Source organism: Capricornis sumatraensis, chromosome 10, assembly GCF_032405125.1.
Source record: "Capricornis sumatraensis isolate serow.1 chromosome 10, serow.2, whole genome shotgun sequence".
NCBI lineage: Eukaryota > Metazoa > Chordata > Mammalia > Artiodactyla > Bovidae > Capricornis > Capricornis sumatraensis.
Window position 1 is genome coordinate 62,716,042 of NC_091078.1, and position 21,249 is coordinate 62,737,290.

At 39.9% G+C, this 21,249-nt stretch overlaps 1 protein-coding gene across 4 annotated transcripts in view; it reads right to left on the reverse strand.

Annotated features, from left to right (window-relative positions):
- Positions 1 to 1,674: 1,674 nt before the first annotated feature.
- Positions 1,675 to 21,249, reverse strand: part of SETD5 (SET domain containing 5) — a 42,616-nt gene continuing 23,041 nt past the window's right edge. For all 4 annotated transcript variants that reach the window (XM_068981780.1, XM_068981777.1, XM_068981779.1 and 1 more), the window contains 6 exons: positions 14,426 to 14,670; positions 9,090 to 9,560; positions 6,034 to 6,332; positions 5,028 to 5,161; positions 4,462 to 4,550; positions 1,675 to 4,111 (listed from right to left, as the gene is read on the reverse strand). In XM_068981780.1, the coding sequence (XP_068837881.1) occupies positions 3,503 to 4,111; positions 4,462 to 4,550; positions 5,028 to 5,161; positions 6,034 to 6,332; positions 9,090 to 9,560; positions 14,426 to 14,670 (1,847 nt within the window). In that variant the 3' untranslated portion in view covers positions 1,675 to 3,502. The remainder of the gene's footprint in view (positions 4,112 to 4,461; positions 4,551 to 5,027; positions 5,162 to 6,033; positions 6,333 to 9,089; positions 9,561 to 14,425; positions 14,671 to 21,249) is intronic.

Here is a 21,249-nt window from a genome sequence, read left to right on the forward strand (position 1 = left end):
GTTATTTAACACCTTTACGGACAATCCTAGTTTTACTCGTTCAAAATACTTCATTTAACGTGATCCTTCACCCCTGCAAAATTCCATTTAGAATTTTCTTGGGCCCAGACTGCTCCAGCACCTTCAGACTTAACCACACACCTTCTGTACACACTGCACACCCATGCTAGCTTGCCTGCTGTTCTGACACTGCCTTGCTGAACTTCCAGGTGAGTGTTCATCTGAAGTTCCGAGACCTAGCAGACATGCCACTGCTTCCTCTGGGAGAGGACACGGGAACACGAACGTCTCACGCTTTCTTCGTTTTGCGGCTGATGGGGATATGGAGGCTTCCCATAACATAAAGTTGTCCAAGGCTCTGTTCTGCTACCGTGACTGCCCTGTGTGCTTTTATGGAGTACTTGAGAAATATACAAAACTATTATCTTCCCAGAGTTAAGTTTTGAGTGTAGGAGCAGGCACAGCATCTCCTTCAGTAGCTATGCTTATCTCTAAGCTCTTTCCTTTACTGATCTTCAGCATAGGAACTTTTCTGTCTCAGCCTCATAGCAGGTTACGAAGGCTGTTCCAGCTCTGGTTGATGCCCTGATGGTCAGTGTGGTTTTGAAGTAAATACATAGTCCATTTGGAGAACAGTGCACTTTTTTCTTCAGGGTGAGCTGTGCCAAACAGAGAACGTGTACCATAAAAATGATTCCTCAGAGCTAAAAAGGCCCGACTGTTATTTTTAAGGCAAGAAAGAAAATGATACAACTTTTCAGTTACTTAAGTGATTTTTAGTTAGTTTCAAAGCATCTTTATTTGTCTCCTGGGTAAACTGCAAAATTTCCAAGACTGTCAGCTTGAGCCTGTCATTTGGATGAGAGAAATCTTAGACATATTGTATCCTCTGAAACTTCAATGAGCTAGCAAATGACTTAAGTGGAAGAGTCTGGTGAACTATGAAGTTGTATACAGCGTGCACTTGCTTATTTCCTTACCACAGTTCCGTTTCTAACATCTGCGTCACACCGAAAGCAAAGCACCTCGGAATGGAGCCAGTGGCTGTCTTACCTCATACTCCCAGCACCTCATATACAGTTTAGCACCCAGCAGCTCTCTAGTAAAGGACCACTGCCTGATGGTTTTGGGCCAGGCTGGGTCTTTGTTGCAGCACGTGGGCTCTTCACTGCAGCATGCTGGCTTCTCTAGTTGTAGTGTACGGCTAGTTGACCACAGCATGCTGGATCTTAGTTCCCCAACCAGGTACTGAACTTGGGTCCTCTGCATTGGAAGGTAGATTCTTACCCACTGGACCAACAGAGAAGTCCCACTTATTGCCTGATCTTAGTCATAAACTGGTGAAGGAAGATCAAACTGTATTCCTGGCCCCATTATGGGCAACACAACTCCACCAAGAGCACACTCTCCTGAATGTGGGTCCATCTTGCTCCCTTTAACGACAGCTTCAGGAAAACTAAGCAAGGCAGTGTCACAGAATTGGACAAAGAAGTTCTCAACTTATGATTATTATGGTTAAGAATTTTATTATCAAAATTATTACATCTCTTGTGAAAGTTCAAATGTTACAGCAAGGTGTAAACACTCCACTTGAGAAAGAAGTAATACTTCTTCCCTTCCAAGAGTCCCCCCCACCCCCCACCCCACCCCCCCCCAGAGGTCTGGTCTTGACAGCACCCTGCCCACACAGAGTGGCTGGGGTCTCTGCACGTGCCAGGCAGGGTGAGGGCCGCCTGCCCGCTGGCCTCTCCCCTTGGTTAATAGCCAAGGGGAGAATGCAAACCCCAGCCCAAATGGAGAGACATTTACATACGTTTTATATAATATACAAAGAAACCAGCATCCCAGGCAACATGATTTCCACTCCAACGCTCTCCCAGACTGATGGGTTTGTGGGGGAAACAACATAAAGAAAAGTATTCTGCTGACGTTTCAGCATTAAAAAAAAAATCTCCCCTCATTTGAGCAAACACCTGATTTGAATTTTGAAAAAGTGAAATTTTGTAACAGTCACACACAAAGAGAGAAGACTGTGCATATGATAGTTGTAGGAGAGGGTAGAAAGAAAAGGGGATGCAAGAGGCTGAGGGAAAAAAGGGAAAAACGAATTGGAGGGAAGGAGGGAGACTCACAGTATTATCTTGTCCAAAAGAAAGAAGTAAGGTCCACTGCAGCACCAGGGATTACACCTGTCAGATATTTGCTACCCCTACCATGGTTATAACTGAATACAAAAATTAGATAAATAAAAACACGCCGGATATTACAGTAAACAAGTGAAAGAAATAAGCTGGCAACCGTATGGAATTTAAAAAGATTGTGTACCCCACCTGGCTGGCCCAGGGCTCCTCCAGGGGTGTACAACAGGCACAATGCACTGATGGGGAGAAGCCAGTCTGCTCTCATCTCTCATCCAGAACAGGTGTCATTAGGTGTGTGGGTGGCTTTAAAACACTCTCACCTGGGCCACTCTCAAATAAGCATCTCCCAAAGAAACGTGGGACATGCCCACACACAATCAGTCCTGTCGGTGCCATTCCACAATCAAAGCTTTCCACTCTTACCCTGCAGTCACGAGTGCATGCTCTCCAATCATGGAGGTGGTCCTACTCTGGGGATTGGCAACTCCTGATTAACTGGGAGTAGAAAAAATAAAATTCAAAGAACTCCCAAACTACTTGGAACTCTTCCTAATCAAATGCATTGTCAATGGCTGGTAAGTAGCAATGCAATTGGCCCATCTCTTTTCTTTCCCTACTTACTTCATGGGTTACTGAGCTGTGAAATAGTTTGGGGAAGGGGAGTGGGTTGGTACCAGCTGGGGGCTCAGACAATCTACTACAATAATCTGCTTCTGAATAATCAAGAACTGACCACAAGTATTTCTTCAGAGATCCAGGAACCCCCTCAGAGCACACACCAAACTTCACTATCCCTGCCTCTTGGTGTTTTTAAGACAAAGGTAAGGAATATTCTCAGTCAACACACCTTGGCCAGATACCTGCTTTTGGAATGGTTGTTTTATATACCCACCTTTTTTCATAAGTGCATAAAACTCTAACACTACTCAGATGGCTTGGGGCTTTGAGATTGGCTCTTTTCACCTTTTTTTCCTTTGAAAACTTTTTTCTTTTTTGGATTTAAAAAGATGTCCTCACTGCACAAGTGACTACAGGCTACAGGCAAGGATGGGAGATGGAGGCTTCAACACAACTCATTGCACTTAGAATCGTTACTAACCGAAACACCATTTGCTTGTCAACAATGTACCCTTAACAGCAGGGAGCAACTTCTTTATAGTCTCTGCTTCAGACAAGATTTACATCTTTCTCCAGGGCCAGAGCCAGTCGTGACCACAAGTCTTGTTTCTTGTTGACCAGACCCAATCCTCTGGCACCTTGTACCCCCTTCCCCAGCAATATGCTCGGCCTAGGTTCCAGAGGCAGCTGGAAGGAAGCAGCTATGGGCTCATTCAAGTTCTGTTTGCCCAAATCCAGAAGCCCTAGGAAAGTCCTGTCTGAGTCTTGACCCCCGACCCCTGCAGTGGCTGGAGTCGGTACTGGTGCACACCCCCACTCCCTCGATGTGGGTAGTGCTGTGAATTGGAAACCGCAGATACCCTGGAGGCCTGGTAGGCAGCTGACTGCCCAGCACTGGGCAGACTGATAGTCCGGAAGTCTGATGACAATGACGACCTAGAGTTCTGAGGAAAGGAGGTGGAACTCAGAGTTCCTGTGCTGGACTGGGAAACCGAGTCTGAGGTCGGCGAGTCTGAGGGGCCCTGTGGGGTAGGGCTAGCAGCACTAGAAGGGCAGCTCCTCCTTGGAAGACTGCTGCCGGTGCTGTTTCCAGAATGTGGCTGGCTGCTATAATACCCTGGTGTCCCCGTAAATGGGGCCAACGAGTCTGTGGACACAGGGTGGGCGGGGCTGGAATAGGACGTGGAAGAGAGGGAGGATTCTGAAGAACCATGAGAAGGGGGGTTCCCAGGTCTCAGTGCAGTAGTTCGATAACTGTATCCCGGAGACTGGGTGGGATGTCCTCTAAAGGGGGAGGAACTCTGTTGAAGGAGGCTTTGTGATTCTGTCCGTGGACTATCACACTGCAGGAGCTAGAAAGAGTTGGGAGGAAAAGCATAAGGAGGTGAAAAAGTCCCTATTTAAGCCTTTTAGGCTCGTGGAAATTTAAAAGACCCTACTTTTTGTTTTTCTTCTTCTTCTTCATCTTCTTCAACATTTGTTCTTTTTAGGATACCAAAGACAGTAAAATGGCTGTCTTTGGTCATTTCAATTTTCTGGCATGATTTATTACCTGAAGGTGAGCTGATGATGACTTACTTCCAAGGCTGCTGAAACTATATGCAAAGACGGTATCTCAACTGCAAAGGACGGCCAGGATCACAAAACATTTGGAACCCAGAACACATTCCTACGCCCAGAGATGAGCACTTTCTTGCCTCACCTGGTAGCTGTATCTGGAAGGGCTGTAAACGGCTGCTCCTTTAGAGAGTGCTGAGCTCAGTGTCTCTGGGCCTTCACCATCGGCAGGGTCTGGAAGGTAATACAAAATCAACTCATTTTCTAAGAATGAGTGAGAGAGAGCAATTGTTCATTCAAGTCACCAATGCCAGCACCAACCCATGCTGCTCTCTGATAAATCAGTTGAGTGCAGCATGCCACAAGGGCAAAATGAGTGGTTAATTATGGGCTGTTTTAAATGCCTGATCTGATTTCTGTCTCCTTCTTTCTCTTCATCCTTCATCAAGGTGATTCCCAGGGCTTTGGAGAGATGAGTTACAGAAAGGTATCCTTTGGGAAAAAAGAGCAGACAGAGAGCAAGCAACGCTAGACCTTAAGAATGCTACTGCCCAAGAAAATGAAAGCAAGACTGCGCTGGAACTTTGCATGTAAGGGAGCCCAACCTCATTAAGAAATGGACTCACCTCAGCCCAGCATTTGGTGTGAACTGTGTGGAGCCTGGCTCATGTGGCCCTGAACCTGGCTGGCAGAAAAAGGCCATCGGCTCACCTGAGTCTTTCTCTGTGACGTTACTCTCCCATGTGGGAGAAGGCTCTCCTTTTTGGGCCACCCTCACGCTGCTTCGGAGGACCTTGGGGATGCTCCCTCCTTCTCGGAGTCGTTCTACCGATGTGGGAACCATCCTGTGAAGACAACAGGGTGTACGCTTATGCCACAGGACTTGAGAGTTAAAAGTACAGAACAAACAAGGCTCTGACAAACAGCTGTACAATGTTTCTTAAAATATCCTCTTTTAAAACATTTTCTTCATGACCAATTTAAAACAAGGTATTTTCTCTGCCTCAAACTATGTCAGGCACCTAAGAATAAACACTGTAAGAAAACACAATCAAGAAGAAGGGGTATTTAAAGGTGTCTACTGCCTTCAATCTCCATCTTGAAATGCTATTTTTCTCTTCTGTGAAGTCATGTGACTGGTAGGTAGTAGTAATGTCTCACAGATTAATGAACATTACTTATTTGAGCCATGTCTCTTCTTTCCCAGACCTCATTTCTTCAGTTCAATATCCCTAAAATGCCTCATTCTTTATATTTCACTCATTTGATACTCAGTACCTGACAATATTATCTATTTATTTGTCATCTATCTTAAACTAGACAAATCCTTTCAGATTGTGTCTGAAATATATTTATGCTAGCAATGTGGAACTGAGACACCTGATGTTAATTTCAGTGGAACTGAGCTCATCTCCTGACTTACCTTGCACATGAAATGAGAAAATAGAAGAGGCAGTGTTAGTGCCCAGTGAATGAAATAGCTCCTCTGTGTTCACAACTATATGCCATCCAACATACTGTTCTGCAGGCTCGGTGGCAATTGTTTGCTTCTGTAAAGTTCGGGGATTGTGACTGATACTATTAAATCAGCCGAATATGATACACAGTACTGCTGGCTGGCTTTCTCAGGTAAGTGTTTCCATGTATCTTAGGTAAAGAGTCTAGACGTTTATTTCCCTCCTGAATTTAATCATAAGAGCGTCAAACTTAAACTTACCACCTACTGCTGATACTCTCTTGAGGTCTGCAGTGAGATGAAGTGCCTCTGGAATCTGATGGGCTTACCGCCTCCAGATGAGACATAGAGGAATGAGACGGGGAGAATTTTTTGTGAGGGGAAGATGGGGTTCGGGCTGAGGATCCCTGCACACCATGGGCACCAGTGTCAGAAAGCGAGTTACTGTTGCCTTGCCCAGCTCCTGCAGACTTGCTTTTGCTCTGTGTGGAGTCACCTCCCCCACCAGCAGAATTTTCCTTGGCTTCTTGTTTCCGTTTGCGGTACTCCAGCAGGGATACCTAGGAAAGAAAAAAGAAACAGGACTCCAGCTAGACATCATTTGTGGATCACTAGCAATGGGGAAAGAACATGGAACCCTAGGAAACCGCTAGTAGGCCAGGCAAACAAAGCAGGCACCAACAGGTGACTTTTTCCAGGTGTTAGAGAGACCTGAGCACAGCTACATACTTAAATCAGTGAGAAGCTGGTTAGAAAAAGAGAATATACCAGGATATGACATTTTTGAAAAATGGCATTTACAAGTAGACCACAACCTTTATTCTGCCTTCAGAAAAACCAGTGAGATCACAGTTCCATGTAACAGAAGTGTGCTATCACAGTTATTTGCAACAAAGGTAGCACCGAGAAAGGTGGGGGACTTCCCTGCTGGTCCAGTGGTTAAGATGCTGTGCTTCCAAGGCAGGGGCACAGGTTCGACCCCTGGTTGGGGAACTAAGATACCAAATGCTGCGTGGCATGGCCAAAAACAAACAAAAATACATGAAAAGGGAAGGTAAAGAGCTGGGAGTTTGTGCAGTTTGAGAAAGTCTCTTCCTCAATCCCCAGAAATCCCTACAGCTGTGCCACCGAAACTTCTCTCCAACTTGCCATTCCTCTGCCTTATACTTTCCTGACTGCCACAGTGAAAGCCCCCTTCCTTGCCCCACCTAGTACATCCACCTTTGGCTGTTACAGCACACTGTGCTTACATTGGCTTTCGACCTAACACAGTGTCTTGTATACTTATAAACTGTTATGTTCTACAAGGGCAGAGAACAAATTTGTTTGGCTTTTTGTCTTTAATGTCCAGCACAGAACTTGCCTGATAGCAGGTGCTCAACAATATTTCTGAAGTAACAGATCATGATTTCAATCATTTTTGCACATAATAAATGAAACCAGAAATCCAAAGACTTGTTACCATTTTTGTTCCTGCTAGTCAATACTGTTCATGCAAGAGTAATCTTTTTTTAAAAAACGTTTGATTTTATATTGGAGTATAGCTGATTAACAATGCTGTGACAGTTTCAGGTGTACAGCAGAGCCACTCAGCCATACATATACATGCATCCATTCTCCCCTGAACTCCCCTCCCATCCAGGCTGCCACATAACACTGAGCAGTGTTCCCTGTGCTATACAGTCGGACCTTGCTGGTTATCCATGTTAAACACAGCAGTGCAGACATGTCGATCCCAACCTCTCTAACTGTTCCCCTTCCCCTGCAGCAACCAGAAGTTTGTTCTCTAAATCTGTGAGTCTCATGCAACAGTATTCTAAACCTAATCTAATTTTTTTTTTGGTGCGGGGTGGGAGCAGGGTGGCCGTGCCTCCTGGCATGCAGGATCTTAGTTTCCCGACTGGGGACCCAACCCAAGCCCCCTGCAGTAGAAGCTCAGTGTTTTAACCACTAGACTGCCAGGGCAGTGCCCCCAGTGCTATTTTATTACAAATTATCTGCCAGTGTTTCCTCCTTCTTTTAATAACTTAGGGCTCTCAATTTTCTGTTCAAATATAAAATATAACAAAAACACAAAGTAAGACAATTTTGTGTATGCAATTTCTATACACAATCACAGAAAGGAGTTAGTGTAAGAATTCTGGTAATGTATTTCATTCCAATGCAAAGATAAAAAGCCACCAGCCTACATGTGAACAAGAGTACCATAGACACTTGGCAGTTACATGAGACTGTCACACACAGAGGACATTTAAGGATCTCTAGATCTGACCAGTAAATGGAAGTTTACTGGACAGCTCAAAATACTCCTGTGCATTTCCAAATAAACCTAGCTGAAAATCACTGACATAAAAAGCAAATTTTTGGCTTCGTAATTTCCAGAACAGGCATCACCTACAAGTCAAGCCCCAAACCAGATCTCTGTGACCTGGCCCTGTCCATCTTTATTCTCCTCACTTCTCACCTGCTACCACAGCAACACTGAACTGCAATCGTATCACATTCCTGCTGCCTGCTCAATGGAGTGCCACAGTTACTTGTCATGCTCTGTTCTGCAGCATCTTCATCCCCTCAATATGTTGAGTGATTGATTACTTACTATTTGAGATCAGCCAAACCAGTGACCTGTCACCTTTCACGCTATTCCTCGCAAACTTGGCTACGAACCTCTTTGTTTGTCCTCAAGCACCCTCTACTATCCAACTTGGCCAGGTTTCCTCTATTAAGTTGTTCTTTTTTCTCATCATTAATATAATTATCTGCTAAGCTCAGTCTCACTTGCTACAAGCTCCATCAGGGCGAAATCGAAGCGGCGATATGGCATGGTGGCAGTAAGAGCATACCGTCTGGAATCAGGCAGACCTGGGGAGTGTCCTAGCTCAATCATATACTATCTGTGTGACCATGGGCAAGTTATGCAACTGGTTTTAAATTCCATCATTTGCAAAATGGGAAATTACCCATCTTATAGGACTATTGTGAGGCTAAATGCATAAGAGCCTAATGGTGCCCAGAACATGAAAAGTAGCATAAAACATGTAAAGTAGCATTATTCATTTTCATTGCTTTATCCTTTGAATTGTCTAGCCAACTATATGGCACATACATGAGAAGCATTTAAATTTGCTTAATATTTACAACACTCATCAAATTGTATTAATATATAGTCTTTCACTGAACATGCCAAGAGACTGTGTCTTACTTCATTTTCCTCACACTGAGAACAGTGCTGAGAACATAGTGGTAACTCAGTGACTACTTACTGAATTATTCAGTTAATGTTCTTCAGAAGTGTCTATAAAATGTGAAACACTTACCTTTTTCCTCTGTGGTGGGTTCTGGGGGGCAGATGGGACTCCTTCACAAGTCCTTTCGCCACCAGGTGACATGGATCCACGAGAGAGGTCTTTCAGAAAACCATGTTCATATCTGCTGGGAAAGCCTTCTGCAGGGGAACAGTAGCCCGCATCCAAATGTAAAGGCTTTCTATCCCCTACCAGGGGAGACCCTCGATACAATCCATCTGCTCGAGGCATAGCATTCAATGGGGAGTAGGCATACATCAAGTTAAACTCTGTCCGAAATGTCTGGTCCGAGTTTCTCACAAGAGTCTGATGTCCATCTCCACTCCTGCTTGTAAAACCAGTCTCAGAGGTGGGTCCGACAGAGGGATGAGGAGACAGGTCAGAATGACTCGAGTTGATCAGGGAAGGTCTGTCAGCACAGCTGTTAGTGTTGGAGTCAAGGTAGCCTACTTTTGTCAAGTCCAGGTCTTTTCGGTGACAAAGCTGAAAGAATAAAAATCAACGGAGACATGGGGTAGGGGAGAAAGGAAAAAGTCAAAGGGCAGAAAAGAAGGGAAGCGAGGGGGCACAGGTGAATAAGGAAAGGTAAGAGGGACGAAAGTAGAATAGAGAAAGCCATTAACATCTGTAAAGGTCCCATGTAGCACCAGTGTACACATGCCAGATTACCAAAGAATCCTGGCCTTTCCCAAATTGATTTAAAGTCTTTGGATGAGAATACTGGGAAAGTCAGAATCAGATAATTGGCCAAATGTGACTATTTTGCCTGCTTAGCCTTTCATCAGGTTTGCTGAGTCACCTTTCACTACATTCAGGGACTGGCAGTATAATCAGGGATTTACCTGAGCCCCATGGAGCCACAGAGATGAGAATGGTGTCTTAAGATAACTGGCTTCTGGTGTTATTCGTTTCTAAACTAATATTGATGGAAGGTGGGAGGAGGGGAAAAGGTGAAAAAAAGTAGAAAGTAGACGAAAAGTCAAGTCTTTAAGTTACTGGTTCAGGGAAGGAGAATGGTTATTAGTTGAAGACATCAACCAACCAGTTCTTCACTCACTTCCACTATTAAGTATGTGTGTTTCTCATAAACTTTCTGGTCACTCAATTCTTTCTGCATCCTCTAATGTATGTCAACATACCAAAAGACCACTAATGTCCATGACTGCAGAGTATCTGAAATGCTGAAACATACCAAAAATAAACCCATCTACTTGGTCATCATTACCTCCTAACATCAAAGATTTTCTGCCACTATGTCCACTGTAGCTAAGTCTCTAGAAAGAATAGAATCAGAAACCCAGATAATACACCATTGTCAGCCTCCAAATTATTCTATCTTAGAATCTTTAGCAACTGAGGAGAGAGAGCTCTGTGTTCCTTATAAAATAAGACTAAAAAAAACTACTAAGAAAACCTCTAGTACACTAGAATATAATCTTTAGTTCCATACTGATCTATAAAATCCTACCAATTCAGAATTTAGTCACCTGTCACTGAGTTTAGCACTAACGTTTTACTGGAAGGGTGTGGGAATAAAAGTTCTGTATTTCTAAAAGTTTATGAGCGACTGTAACTTTCTTTTCAAGAGTAAGGCTCCACATGGATTCATGGAGTTATCATTGCTACCTTTGTCGAAATCTTGTAACAAGTTAAGAAACTCTAGCACTAACATGTGAATTTAACATCTCCATAGCAGTAAGATTTGATATTCTAAGAGATACCATCTGTACAGCAACCATTTCCTCAACCACTGTAGAATGGACGCCTGAGTCACAGAAGCCATGGGCTGATTTAAGCTGAGAGTTATGACTCTGCCTTTCTAAAGAAGATGCTTAATATATCAACCAAAGCTCAAAACATCCAGTTAAACAGAGCTGTCAGATTAACTCTGGAATAAAGCATAAATCACTGCCTAACTTTTTCAATATAAGCTGCTCCTTCATCAAGCCCAAGATAATAAATATCAAAAGACAGCTCCTACCAACTGTTGATTTAACCCTCCTTGCTTAACAAACACACTTTGTTAGACTTTAACAAGGTTCCCACATTTTCAGCTCCTTTAAACTTGACTTCTAGATTCTATTCTACTTTAGAAGAACTCTTCAGCCATACCCACCGCCCTCCCCTCAAAAACAACAAAAACGAACCCCACCACACACACACACACCTACTTCATTTTCCTCCATCTACATTGAGAATTCTGAGTAACCACAGGCACACATGGGAAGATTCATTCACCTTACAGTGACCAATCGGCCACCCTCCAGCCCATCACCCCATTCACTCGGATCCCCCAAGCCCTCCCCACACACACAGGAACACACTCGTGCCCACTCACTCACAGCCTCCAAGTGTGATTGAGATGGTGTGATAACTACCTCGGGTGACAGGGACTCGGGCCTATTCGCAGGGGAACTCTCAGGGGAGGATATGTTCTAGAGGAGGGAAAAGCATCTTGTTATTCATCTACTCAAAGAAGCAAAACAAAACAAACAAAAAATAAAGCAAAAGCAAGCATAGATGGTTAGCCACAAATTTGGGGGGGTGGGGTGGGGGTGGGGCAGGGAGAGGGATAAGAATGCACAAGGGAAATGTTTAAATGCAGAATCATCTCAATGGACAGAATGACTTGTTAAAATGCTTCCTGGTGTCTCTGAAAGCATTTAAGGATAAACTGGTTATGTTTCATGCTATAAGTAAACATCTCAAGCGGATAACAAGAGTTAAATTGGTGAGATTTTATACTGTTACATTATGTCTTTCTATGTTAGATGAGATTTTAGTAACCTGTAGTATTTGTTATTGATAGGCATCCTATCACTCATCCCTCATGCTTCAGGGCACCTTTCCTCTTTACCCCACTCCCTCTTCTGAACGTCACATTTTCTCATTCCCTTGCGTGACTCAGGCCTGCCATATTTACCCAGGGGAATTGCTTAGCATGCAGGGGGGTGCCAGGGCTAGGGAGATGGCCAGTTCCTCTTGAATGACAGTTGCAGGAGTTATGACTGATGGATTCTCCAGCTCACAGGCTAGATGGTTCGTAACATAATCCACTGTACTTTGAGGAACAGAGAGAAAAGGATTAAAAAAAAAAGGGCAGATGTGTACCCTTCAAGCCTCTGGTCCTGAACAAGGGCTTATCCTTAGGGTTTTTGCCTGAAGCAGCACTCCTGAGTGAAATAGTAACTGGGCAGTGAGTTTAGATAGGAAGATATGGAGGGAAAAAGCAGGGAAAGCAGGGAATGATGGTGGTAGCTGTGACAAGGAAAGAGGAGGGTTTCTAATGTTGTAGCCTCTGGATAGCTGTGGCGTGGGTGGCTGAACAATTCTGTGGTAGAGGAAATGAGGCTGCGTCAGCAGGGCTACTGGCTGTTAATAATTTCATTTGGTGGGGTGCTGTATGTATGGGATGGATCGTGGGGTATGGCTCTCAAGGCAGGAAGGGAAAGGTTATTTCAGTGGAAAGAAGGGGTTCATTAAGCTTGCCCTCCTAATGCTGCTTTACTCTTTTTTTGATGCTTCCCTCTCATGATCTTGTTTTTTTATTACATGTTGTTTCAACTCATCCGCATAGCATTTCTCAGTTTTATTCTGGAAGGTTATTTTTCCTTTTAAAAATGTTATTTCCCCAACAAACTGATCTTTACTTGTGCCATCTCTCTGCTATTTGTGTGTCACAGTCTTAGGTGAAAGTAAGGCTCCCTACTTCCCCATACTAGAATATAGGAAAGTGTGTGGCAATTAAAATGGTGATAAAGATGGCCAGGATGATGAAATCTGTTTTTTTTTTTTTAATTGATGAAACAGGCCAAATTTTCTTAGTTAAATCATGAGACTAAAATAGTGAAAACACACACTCAACTTTTTGAAGGGATGAGTTATTTTAATATACTATAATATTTTCTTTCTTTCCTGGTGTTCTAACATTATGCTGAGACTATGCATCACTTAAATGATCTCTGATTAAAAAAAAAACAAAAAACTTTACATTTGCATAGCGTTTCACAGTTATCCAAAATGCTACAAGGAGTAGGGTATACACTGAGTGCAAAACCTGTCTGTTCTAGAAGGCAACTCCCCTTTCTAATTTTACTTTTAATTATAATAAACTATGAAATTCTATTCCTATAATCTACTGCCTGACAGGGAGAATGTCCTCTCATGAAATTTTACCATCAAACTTCAGCTGCTAAATAAAAAGTCAACTGCAATTAGATCTAAGTAAACTAAGGCCCATATCAGATGTTTTGCGATCTGGCTTAAAAGAATGTCACAGGGACTTTGGTAAAGGATAACTTCCCTAGAAATCAAATGTGACCAGGAAGGTTTTTTATCCCCCCTCTCAGAAAAACGTTTGCTCCAAAAGTAGTTTAGGCATAGAATATAGCTTCCTCTTATTTTCAAGGTTGCTAGTTACCTTTCTGAGTTAGCTATTTAAAGGTTCAGGTCTTTTAAATTCCCGTCCTCTTTTAAAACTGAATAGGTAGGATGACACTGATTAGAACATTCACCTTTATCAAACAAGACATCTGGAGAAGTACAAGCTGTGTTTAGTCATCAAAACAAATTTTTCTGAGAAGGAACAGTGTCTGTTTAATTAGAAGTCAAAGCAACATGCAGTAGATTTTTTTTTTTAACGCACCCATGTGGATTCTATTCCATAAACCTACTATCACTCAAACTTGAACACTAACGCAATTCAGAATTAACTTTTTGAAACAGGTGACCAGAGAGTGAGCAATAAATCTGGTTTTTATAAATGCATGTTGCTAGCTTCTTCCTACTTCTCATTTCTAACACATTATTACAAGAAGGGAAAGTAACCTGGAAATGAAAATCCTAACTTGCCATAAACCATACCTCAAAGCTTTCCAAATCTGTTTACTGAGGCCACACAGAGAATGCAAAATAGCAAAGACACTTCACTGACTTAAAGGCCAAGAAATGGAGGCACAACCAATCACTGTAATCTGCACTCTCAGGCTGGTGTCATTTTAATGGTTACTAGGAAACTAGAGGCCAATTTTAACCAAGGCATACAGTAAAGATAAAGATGAAGGTCTAGCAAGACTACCACCTAAAGGTATGGAGGTTGATGAGCTGCATGCAAAAGATAGATGAGTATCACCTGTGGGAGTGCTCTTCCTATTTGGGAAAGTATAGAGACTGCCAAGATGAGAGGCTACCAGGTAATAGGTCACAATGACCCTGAGGTTTCCCATTCTCTTGCTAAGGTGGGCAAAGAACATGGTAAAGAAACATTTGGAATGGAATTATATTTGAAATGAGGAGGTGCAAATGATGATTTTCATATTCAGAACTCCCAACAACCAAACCCAAATCACCTCAAATTGCAGAGGAGTATTGCAGCGACTAGCAGTAGTAAGAGATGTGACTGGTGAGAACATGAGGCTGTATCCATTTCGACACTCCTCTTCCGGGTGAGATGGGCCAGGTGTGGTCAGCTGGGGGCTCTTTGAGCCTGGATTGGGAGGGGGTGGTGTGACTGGAGAAAGAGGCCGCAGTAACTTGGTGACATTCTGCTCCATCAGATAGCGAGACTTCCATTTCTTTAATGGGCTCAACAAGTCTGTGAAATATAAAGCTTGGATGAGAGGTTTGAAATTACAGCCTAAAGGGATACTCGTAGTGAAGCCATTAATCTCTAGCCCACAATGGCTCGTAACTCCACCTTCGCCTCATTCCACTGTTATCTCCTGCAATCAAACCAAAAGCCCAAAGGTTCTTTAATTGCCACACTTAAAAGTGATTCTCAAAACTCTCTAACCTCCCAAAAACTCATCAGATGAATCTGACACTTTAAATAACTAATCCCTGGAGATAATTTAATCTCTTGTAGTGGAAAACATGAATTTATATTTTTCACATTCTAAAAAAACCCTCAAATCTGTGTCTCTGTTAAAATCACTCTCTGTTGAATTGTTGGTTCACCAACTCAGTTTCAAGCTTTTATATATTTTTCTGTTCTTTAGCAGCTCTTTACATAATATTCTGCTTCAGCAAGAGGGAGTTACACATGATTACCTGATCCTTACTGAGTACTTAGTTTCAGAGTGCTTCAAAGTGTGAAATCATTTCTACATAAACCTCATTTTCAAAAACTAGGCTGGTACTCTTTTTCCGATTGGAATATCCTACTTTCTCTGGTGGACTTCTTAGTTCCACTTTGAAAGAAAGTTAACATGCTTTAAATTTTAGTGACTACTCAAGGCAATGCACGTATCTCACTTTCTCAAAGGAAAAATCTATTTTTATCCGTTTAATCTATTTATTTAGTACCTCTTAAATGGAAACCACTGAACTAGGTATGTGTGGGAAAATGGTTATCATATACTTTAAAAATATATTCTATTTTAAAAGGGTTTATGAAAGCATAAGAAAAAGAAAACATACATAAAAGATGTTTAATATAAATTTAAGAACCTCAACAGAGGTGGTCATACTACTATGCATAAGGAAAAAAAAAAATTATGCTTTTAAGGGCTTATTACATACCAGGCATTATTCTATGTGCTTCATGTGAATTAGCAGGTTTAACCTGAATAACTCTATAAATCTAGTACTAGTATTATCATTCCTATTTTAAAGGAGTAGACAATCTGGTTCCCATCTACATTCTTAATCATTAGGTTAAATGATTAGGTTTCCTCCCAAGCCATTGAGGAAAAGTTTTGGGACAGCAGCACGGCTATGCTTCAAAACAATTCCCCTGGTAGCAATGGTTAGCATGAAAATGAACAGTGGGAAACTATTTGGAGTTAATGGAGTAGTTACACAGAAAGAGTTATGAAGCACTAAACTAGCACAGTAGGGGGAGAACAGAGCAAAAATAAAAGCAAAAAATACTGGAGATACATATTTTTCCTTTCAGATATCTAAAAAATTAAAAATTTTCCTAGATTAGAAGTATATTTGTAATTTCCTTCTGTTCCAGATACTATGTTTTTCTTTTCTCCTTTTGAAAAGTGCCTAGGTATAAACAAAACAAACATGTGATTCATAACTTACATTTAGGTTTATATATTTCAAGAGTCTTCAACAGCGAAATCTTTTAGAAGACCACTATACTGCTAGGTCCAACACTGTAACTACTAAAAGCAATTATGTAAGTTACAAAGCTCATTGTAGAAAAGTTATGAAGTTCAGAAGAACTCTCCCAACTCCAAATCAACTTACAGGTTACTCATTTAAAATATATTTTTTGAGTATTTATTATAATATATTTAACGAAAGAGACCTAGCACTCATCCTTATGAAGTTTACAGGCCAGTGGTAATGTGCCTACTTTTTTCTATGAACAACACTATATTTACAAAATTTTCTTTTAAAGTTTCATTTTTCTTCTTTTTGCCATACACAGTTATCAAATCTCTTGGTTAAATCTATCTTTTATTGTTTTGTACCTTTACTTATGTAATTCATAAGTAAAAGATATATAAACAAACATCCACATATTGAAACACATACTTAACTTGAAATCATATTCACAAATTAATGCACTGCTAATGTCCGGGGGTATTTTCATCCCAATCTCTTTCTTGACATGGCCTTACTGATTCTTTGTCTAAATCACACTGAATAAATAACCTGCTATCTTCACTCATAATAAAAATCTTTCCATTACAATGACAAAAATGTTAACAATTATATTTTAATTTTATTAAGTCTTTTTTGGCTATACAAACTTTATATTTGTGTTTATTTAGTCAAATGTATCAACTATTTCCTTTATTTTCTGCCTCAGACATGTCTTTGGTTACCCCACCCCAAGACTATAAAAATGACCTATTTTCCCATTGTCTCCATATTTAATTTTCAAATTTAACTCAGAATGTTCTAACCTTTTCACAGGGCAAATGGCTAGCATATTCTTCCAAATTATTTTGTAATTATAGAATATTTCTATACTGATTTGAAATATGACATTTATCCTACTAGATACTGAGTTTAGTTCTGAATGTTATTCTGTACACTTTTAGTAAAATTGTTTGGACAATTCCAGTTATTCTATTCTAGCTCTCCAAATTATTTTGCCTATTCTAGCATACTTTCCATGTCAATGAACTGTAGAAATCATTTGTCAACTATGCTGGTACTTCCCCTTCCCAAGGCTGACTGGGGCTGTATTAAATTCATGAGTAATCTGTGGAGAATTCTCACTGAGCACTGTGGCATGATCTTTTATCTACTTATGCCTTCATTCATATTCCTCTTCATCATCATTATTAATATCTGGGCAGCCTATGGGGTTGAACCCAGGCCCTTGACGGTGAGAGCGTGGAGTCCTAACCACTGGATCGCCGGAGAATCCCTTATATTATACTTCTTCACTACAGGTTTGCTGCATTTCTAAATTAGGTTTATTCTCCAGTGTTCTGTATTTTCCGTCAATACTGTGAATTAGATGTATTTCTCCCTATATGTTAGTTAAATGTGATTGCTAACATGTAAGAAAATCATTCAGTATGTTACATATTTTTGTATCTAGATACCCTATTGACCTCTACCAGTTTTTCAGTTAATTCTTTTGGCTTTTCTAAGGAGGTAAGCATATTATTTGCATACAATGATAACCTATACATCCTCTTTACCAAAACTTTATATCATTGTTTTTTAGTTGTTTTTTTTTGATAATCAGTTTGGACAACAATTCTAAATGTTGTTAAATAAGAATGGTAATACTGGGATAATCTTATAACCCATTTAAAAGGTTTAATATATTTTTCAACATGAAGTATATCTGGCAACTGTTTTCAGATAGATGTAAAATAAGAAAATCATTCAGTATGTTATTTATCATTAAAATCACATTTACTATGCTATTACTCCCCCCTCCTCCATTTGGTTGGCTAATAAATTACTATATGAATAAAATTTCAAGTATTGAACCTCCTTTACATTCCATGAAAAATTTTTATTTGGTCATGATAATAGTATTCTTACAGATTCAAGATTCAGATGACTGAAATCTAATTCAAAAGTAGTACTGTACTGTTTTTAGGAGGTTAATTTGATAAAATAAATCAACAGTAAAAATTTTAATGCTACTGTATAGTATTTCATCAAAAGTATAGGCAATAGAAGGTAAACCACAAATTCTACCATTTCTTTATTCACTGAAACCCAGGCCACCTTTATACTGTATTACCGGCAATTATTAATCATTTCATGACTAAGACTGTGCGAGAGTCCACAGTTTACTTCTACTTTTAGTCCAAACCTACTTCTGTACAATAAGTACTAGAAAAATTACAACTAGGTTTTTAAAAATGTATATGATAAATCTTCTCAAATTTCTAGTAGAGATATTATTTCCCTGTCATTTTTTCAAATCCTTTCTCCCAGTATTTTTGTCCTATCAGTTCAGAGAGCTAAAGATATAGAAACTTTAATTAAAAAAAGAAAACAAAGCCAAACAGTGAATGTACACAGAATTTACTCTGGCAAAGATCTAATTCTTTCCCATCTCCCACGTAAGTAAAAATTATAATTTACAAAATCTTTCACTTACATAAAGCCTGTTTCTGGCTATTCTGTTCCATATATATATCCATTATTGAATCTGTACTAATTTAATTACCAATTTACAGCATCACATTAGAAGCTAGTTTTATACTACTAGGTACTTCTTCATCATTACTTTTTCAATTTTTCTTAGTTACTTTCATGTTTATTTTTTATGATAAACTTCCAAGACCATTTAATCAGACCCCCAAACAAACTAGCTTGATGGAAACTGTATGAAGAAAAAACACCCACTCATTATATTTCCTCTTTCCATTAAGGATTATGGAAGAAAGTGAAAGTGAAGTCGCTCAGTTGTGTCCGACTCTTTGCGACCCCACGGACTGTAGCCTATCAGGCTCCTCCGTCTATGGGATTTTCCAGGCAAGAGTGCTGGAGTGGGGTGCCATTTCCTTTTCCAAGGGATCTTCCCGACCCAGGAATTGAACCTGGTTCTCCTGCATTGCAGGCAGACGCTTTAGCATCTGAGCCACCAGGGAAGCCCTGGAATGGAATATGGAAGTTCCCTTTATTTCCTCAAGACTTAAAAAATATTCCCCAGTAATGCTTTGTCTACATGTCTCCATCATTATTCCTAGGCAGTTTCTTCATTTTGTTGAGCTCAGCAATGCAAATTTTTCTTCATTTATTTTCTTGGTACATAAATGCTATTTATTTTCACATATCTAGCAGTTTATTTTTTTCAAAATAATAAATATATTTAGACTCCTAGGTATATATCCACATCATTTACAAATAATGAACATTATACTTGCCCTTGTCTGCAGAGTTAATACTGTTTATTTCTACACAACTTTAGCTTTAAGGAACTTAATGTATTCTAGTATATGATTAATTTCTGTAAATTTTCCATAAATTTTCAACAAGAAATGTGTGTATAATAATGAGGGTATGATACTGCACTTTATGTACATTAATCTCATATTAGCTCTACAAGGCAGATATTACTACAGCTGTTTCACAGATGAGCCTCAGAGATATTTTATAACTTGCCTGAGTTAGTGAAGGGTGTGTGTGTGTTAGTCACTCAGTCATGTCCAACTCTACAACCTCAAGGACTGTAGCCCACTAGACTTCTCTGTCCATGGGATTATCCAAGCAAGAATACGGGAGTGGATCGCCGTTCCCTTTTCCAGAGGATCTTCCCGACCCAGGGATAAAACCCTGGTCTCCTGCATTGCAGGCAGTTCTTTACCATCTGAGCTACAGGGAAGTCAGCACTAGTAAAGGGTAGAGATGATCTTTAAATTCAGGTCTGTTGGATTCTTTCCACTGTATCAATCTATCTCCCTTTCTTGATTAATATCTCCTTGGTCTTTCTGAGATGAGAAAAACAAAATAAAAAATCCCCAAACCAAAGAAACCAAAGCAACAAATAAAAATAACTCCTCAGGATTTACATTAGTAGCAACATACCAAGATGCTCATTTGAGTACTGCTTGGTTTCAATTAAATATTTTCCAGTTTATGTTGTTGCTTAAAGGCAAGGTGTATGATTTGAATCTTTCTTGATGCTAGAGACAAGAGAACTTTAATAAAGGTTGGTGACTAACAGTCTTAACTCCATTCTAACTAGGGCACATAATAATGAAGGCAATTTCCTTCCTTATGAATCTTTGCCAGTCAAGACATGAATTGCTAATACAGCCTCCCTTTCCCAATCTCAAATACTAACATACACAACACACAGACTACATATACATATGTATGTGTTCTACACATAAGATTCCAATTGTTATAGTCTCACTGTATTGTAAAAGCTGCCAATAAATTGATAAAATTGACGAAAATCTGTTACCAGCATTTCTTTATATTAACCTGGTTCAAGTAAATCTTCCTAATCACTAGTGAAGAGAATAAAGTATTTTAAATATATGGTATCATTTATCTTCCAGATGTTCTACACTAAGATTTTATTATATTGGGGTTATGTATGTGATAACTTATAAGGTATAATCCAGTTTAGGGATAGAAAAATAAACTAAATCAGTAACTTGAAAAAACCTATTTTTAGCAGCCTATTTTTTCCAAATATAATCTTACACAAAGTTTTAGTATAAATCAGATATTACTAGTACAAATCTCTTTATTTAATTCAAGTTCATATTTACTTAGGCAATGAACAAGAGGTTTCTATGAAAATTTGAAATATTACTATGTTAGATACAGACTTGCATGACTTTTAGCACTGTATTTATTTTGGTATTTTGTTTTGATTGCATAATATTCACAAAATTGATTTAGAGATAAAGAAACAGAAATCACACAGAACTTTTCAATTAAAATAATATTGGCCAAGAGAAACTTGGTAATAAGAATATCCCCAAATAAGTTGGTATCAAGTTCATGCACCTATGCTTTCAACTACAATCAAGACCCCTGCAAGAGTTACAGCAAAACCAACGGACCAGATGACTTTTCATGACCCTCCAGTTTAAAAATTCATGAGTACTTTAAATTGGATTCAAGGTCATGTCTTTTAAAAAATTTACACTAATTGTGCAAGCTCTTTTGAAAACAACCAATTCATAATAATTTCTCATTTACTTTACTCACCCCGTACCCCTTCAACAAGTCCCACCCCACTCAATCACCTACATTTTTGATTCTTTCTCGAAGAGTG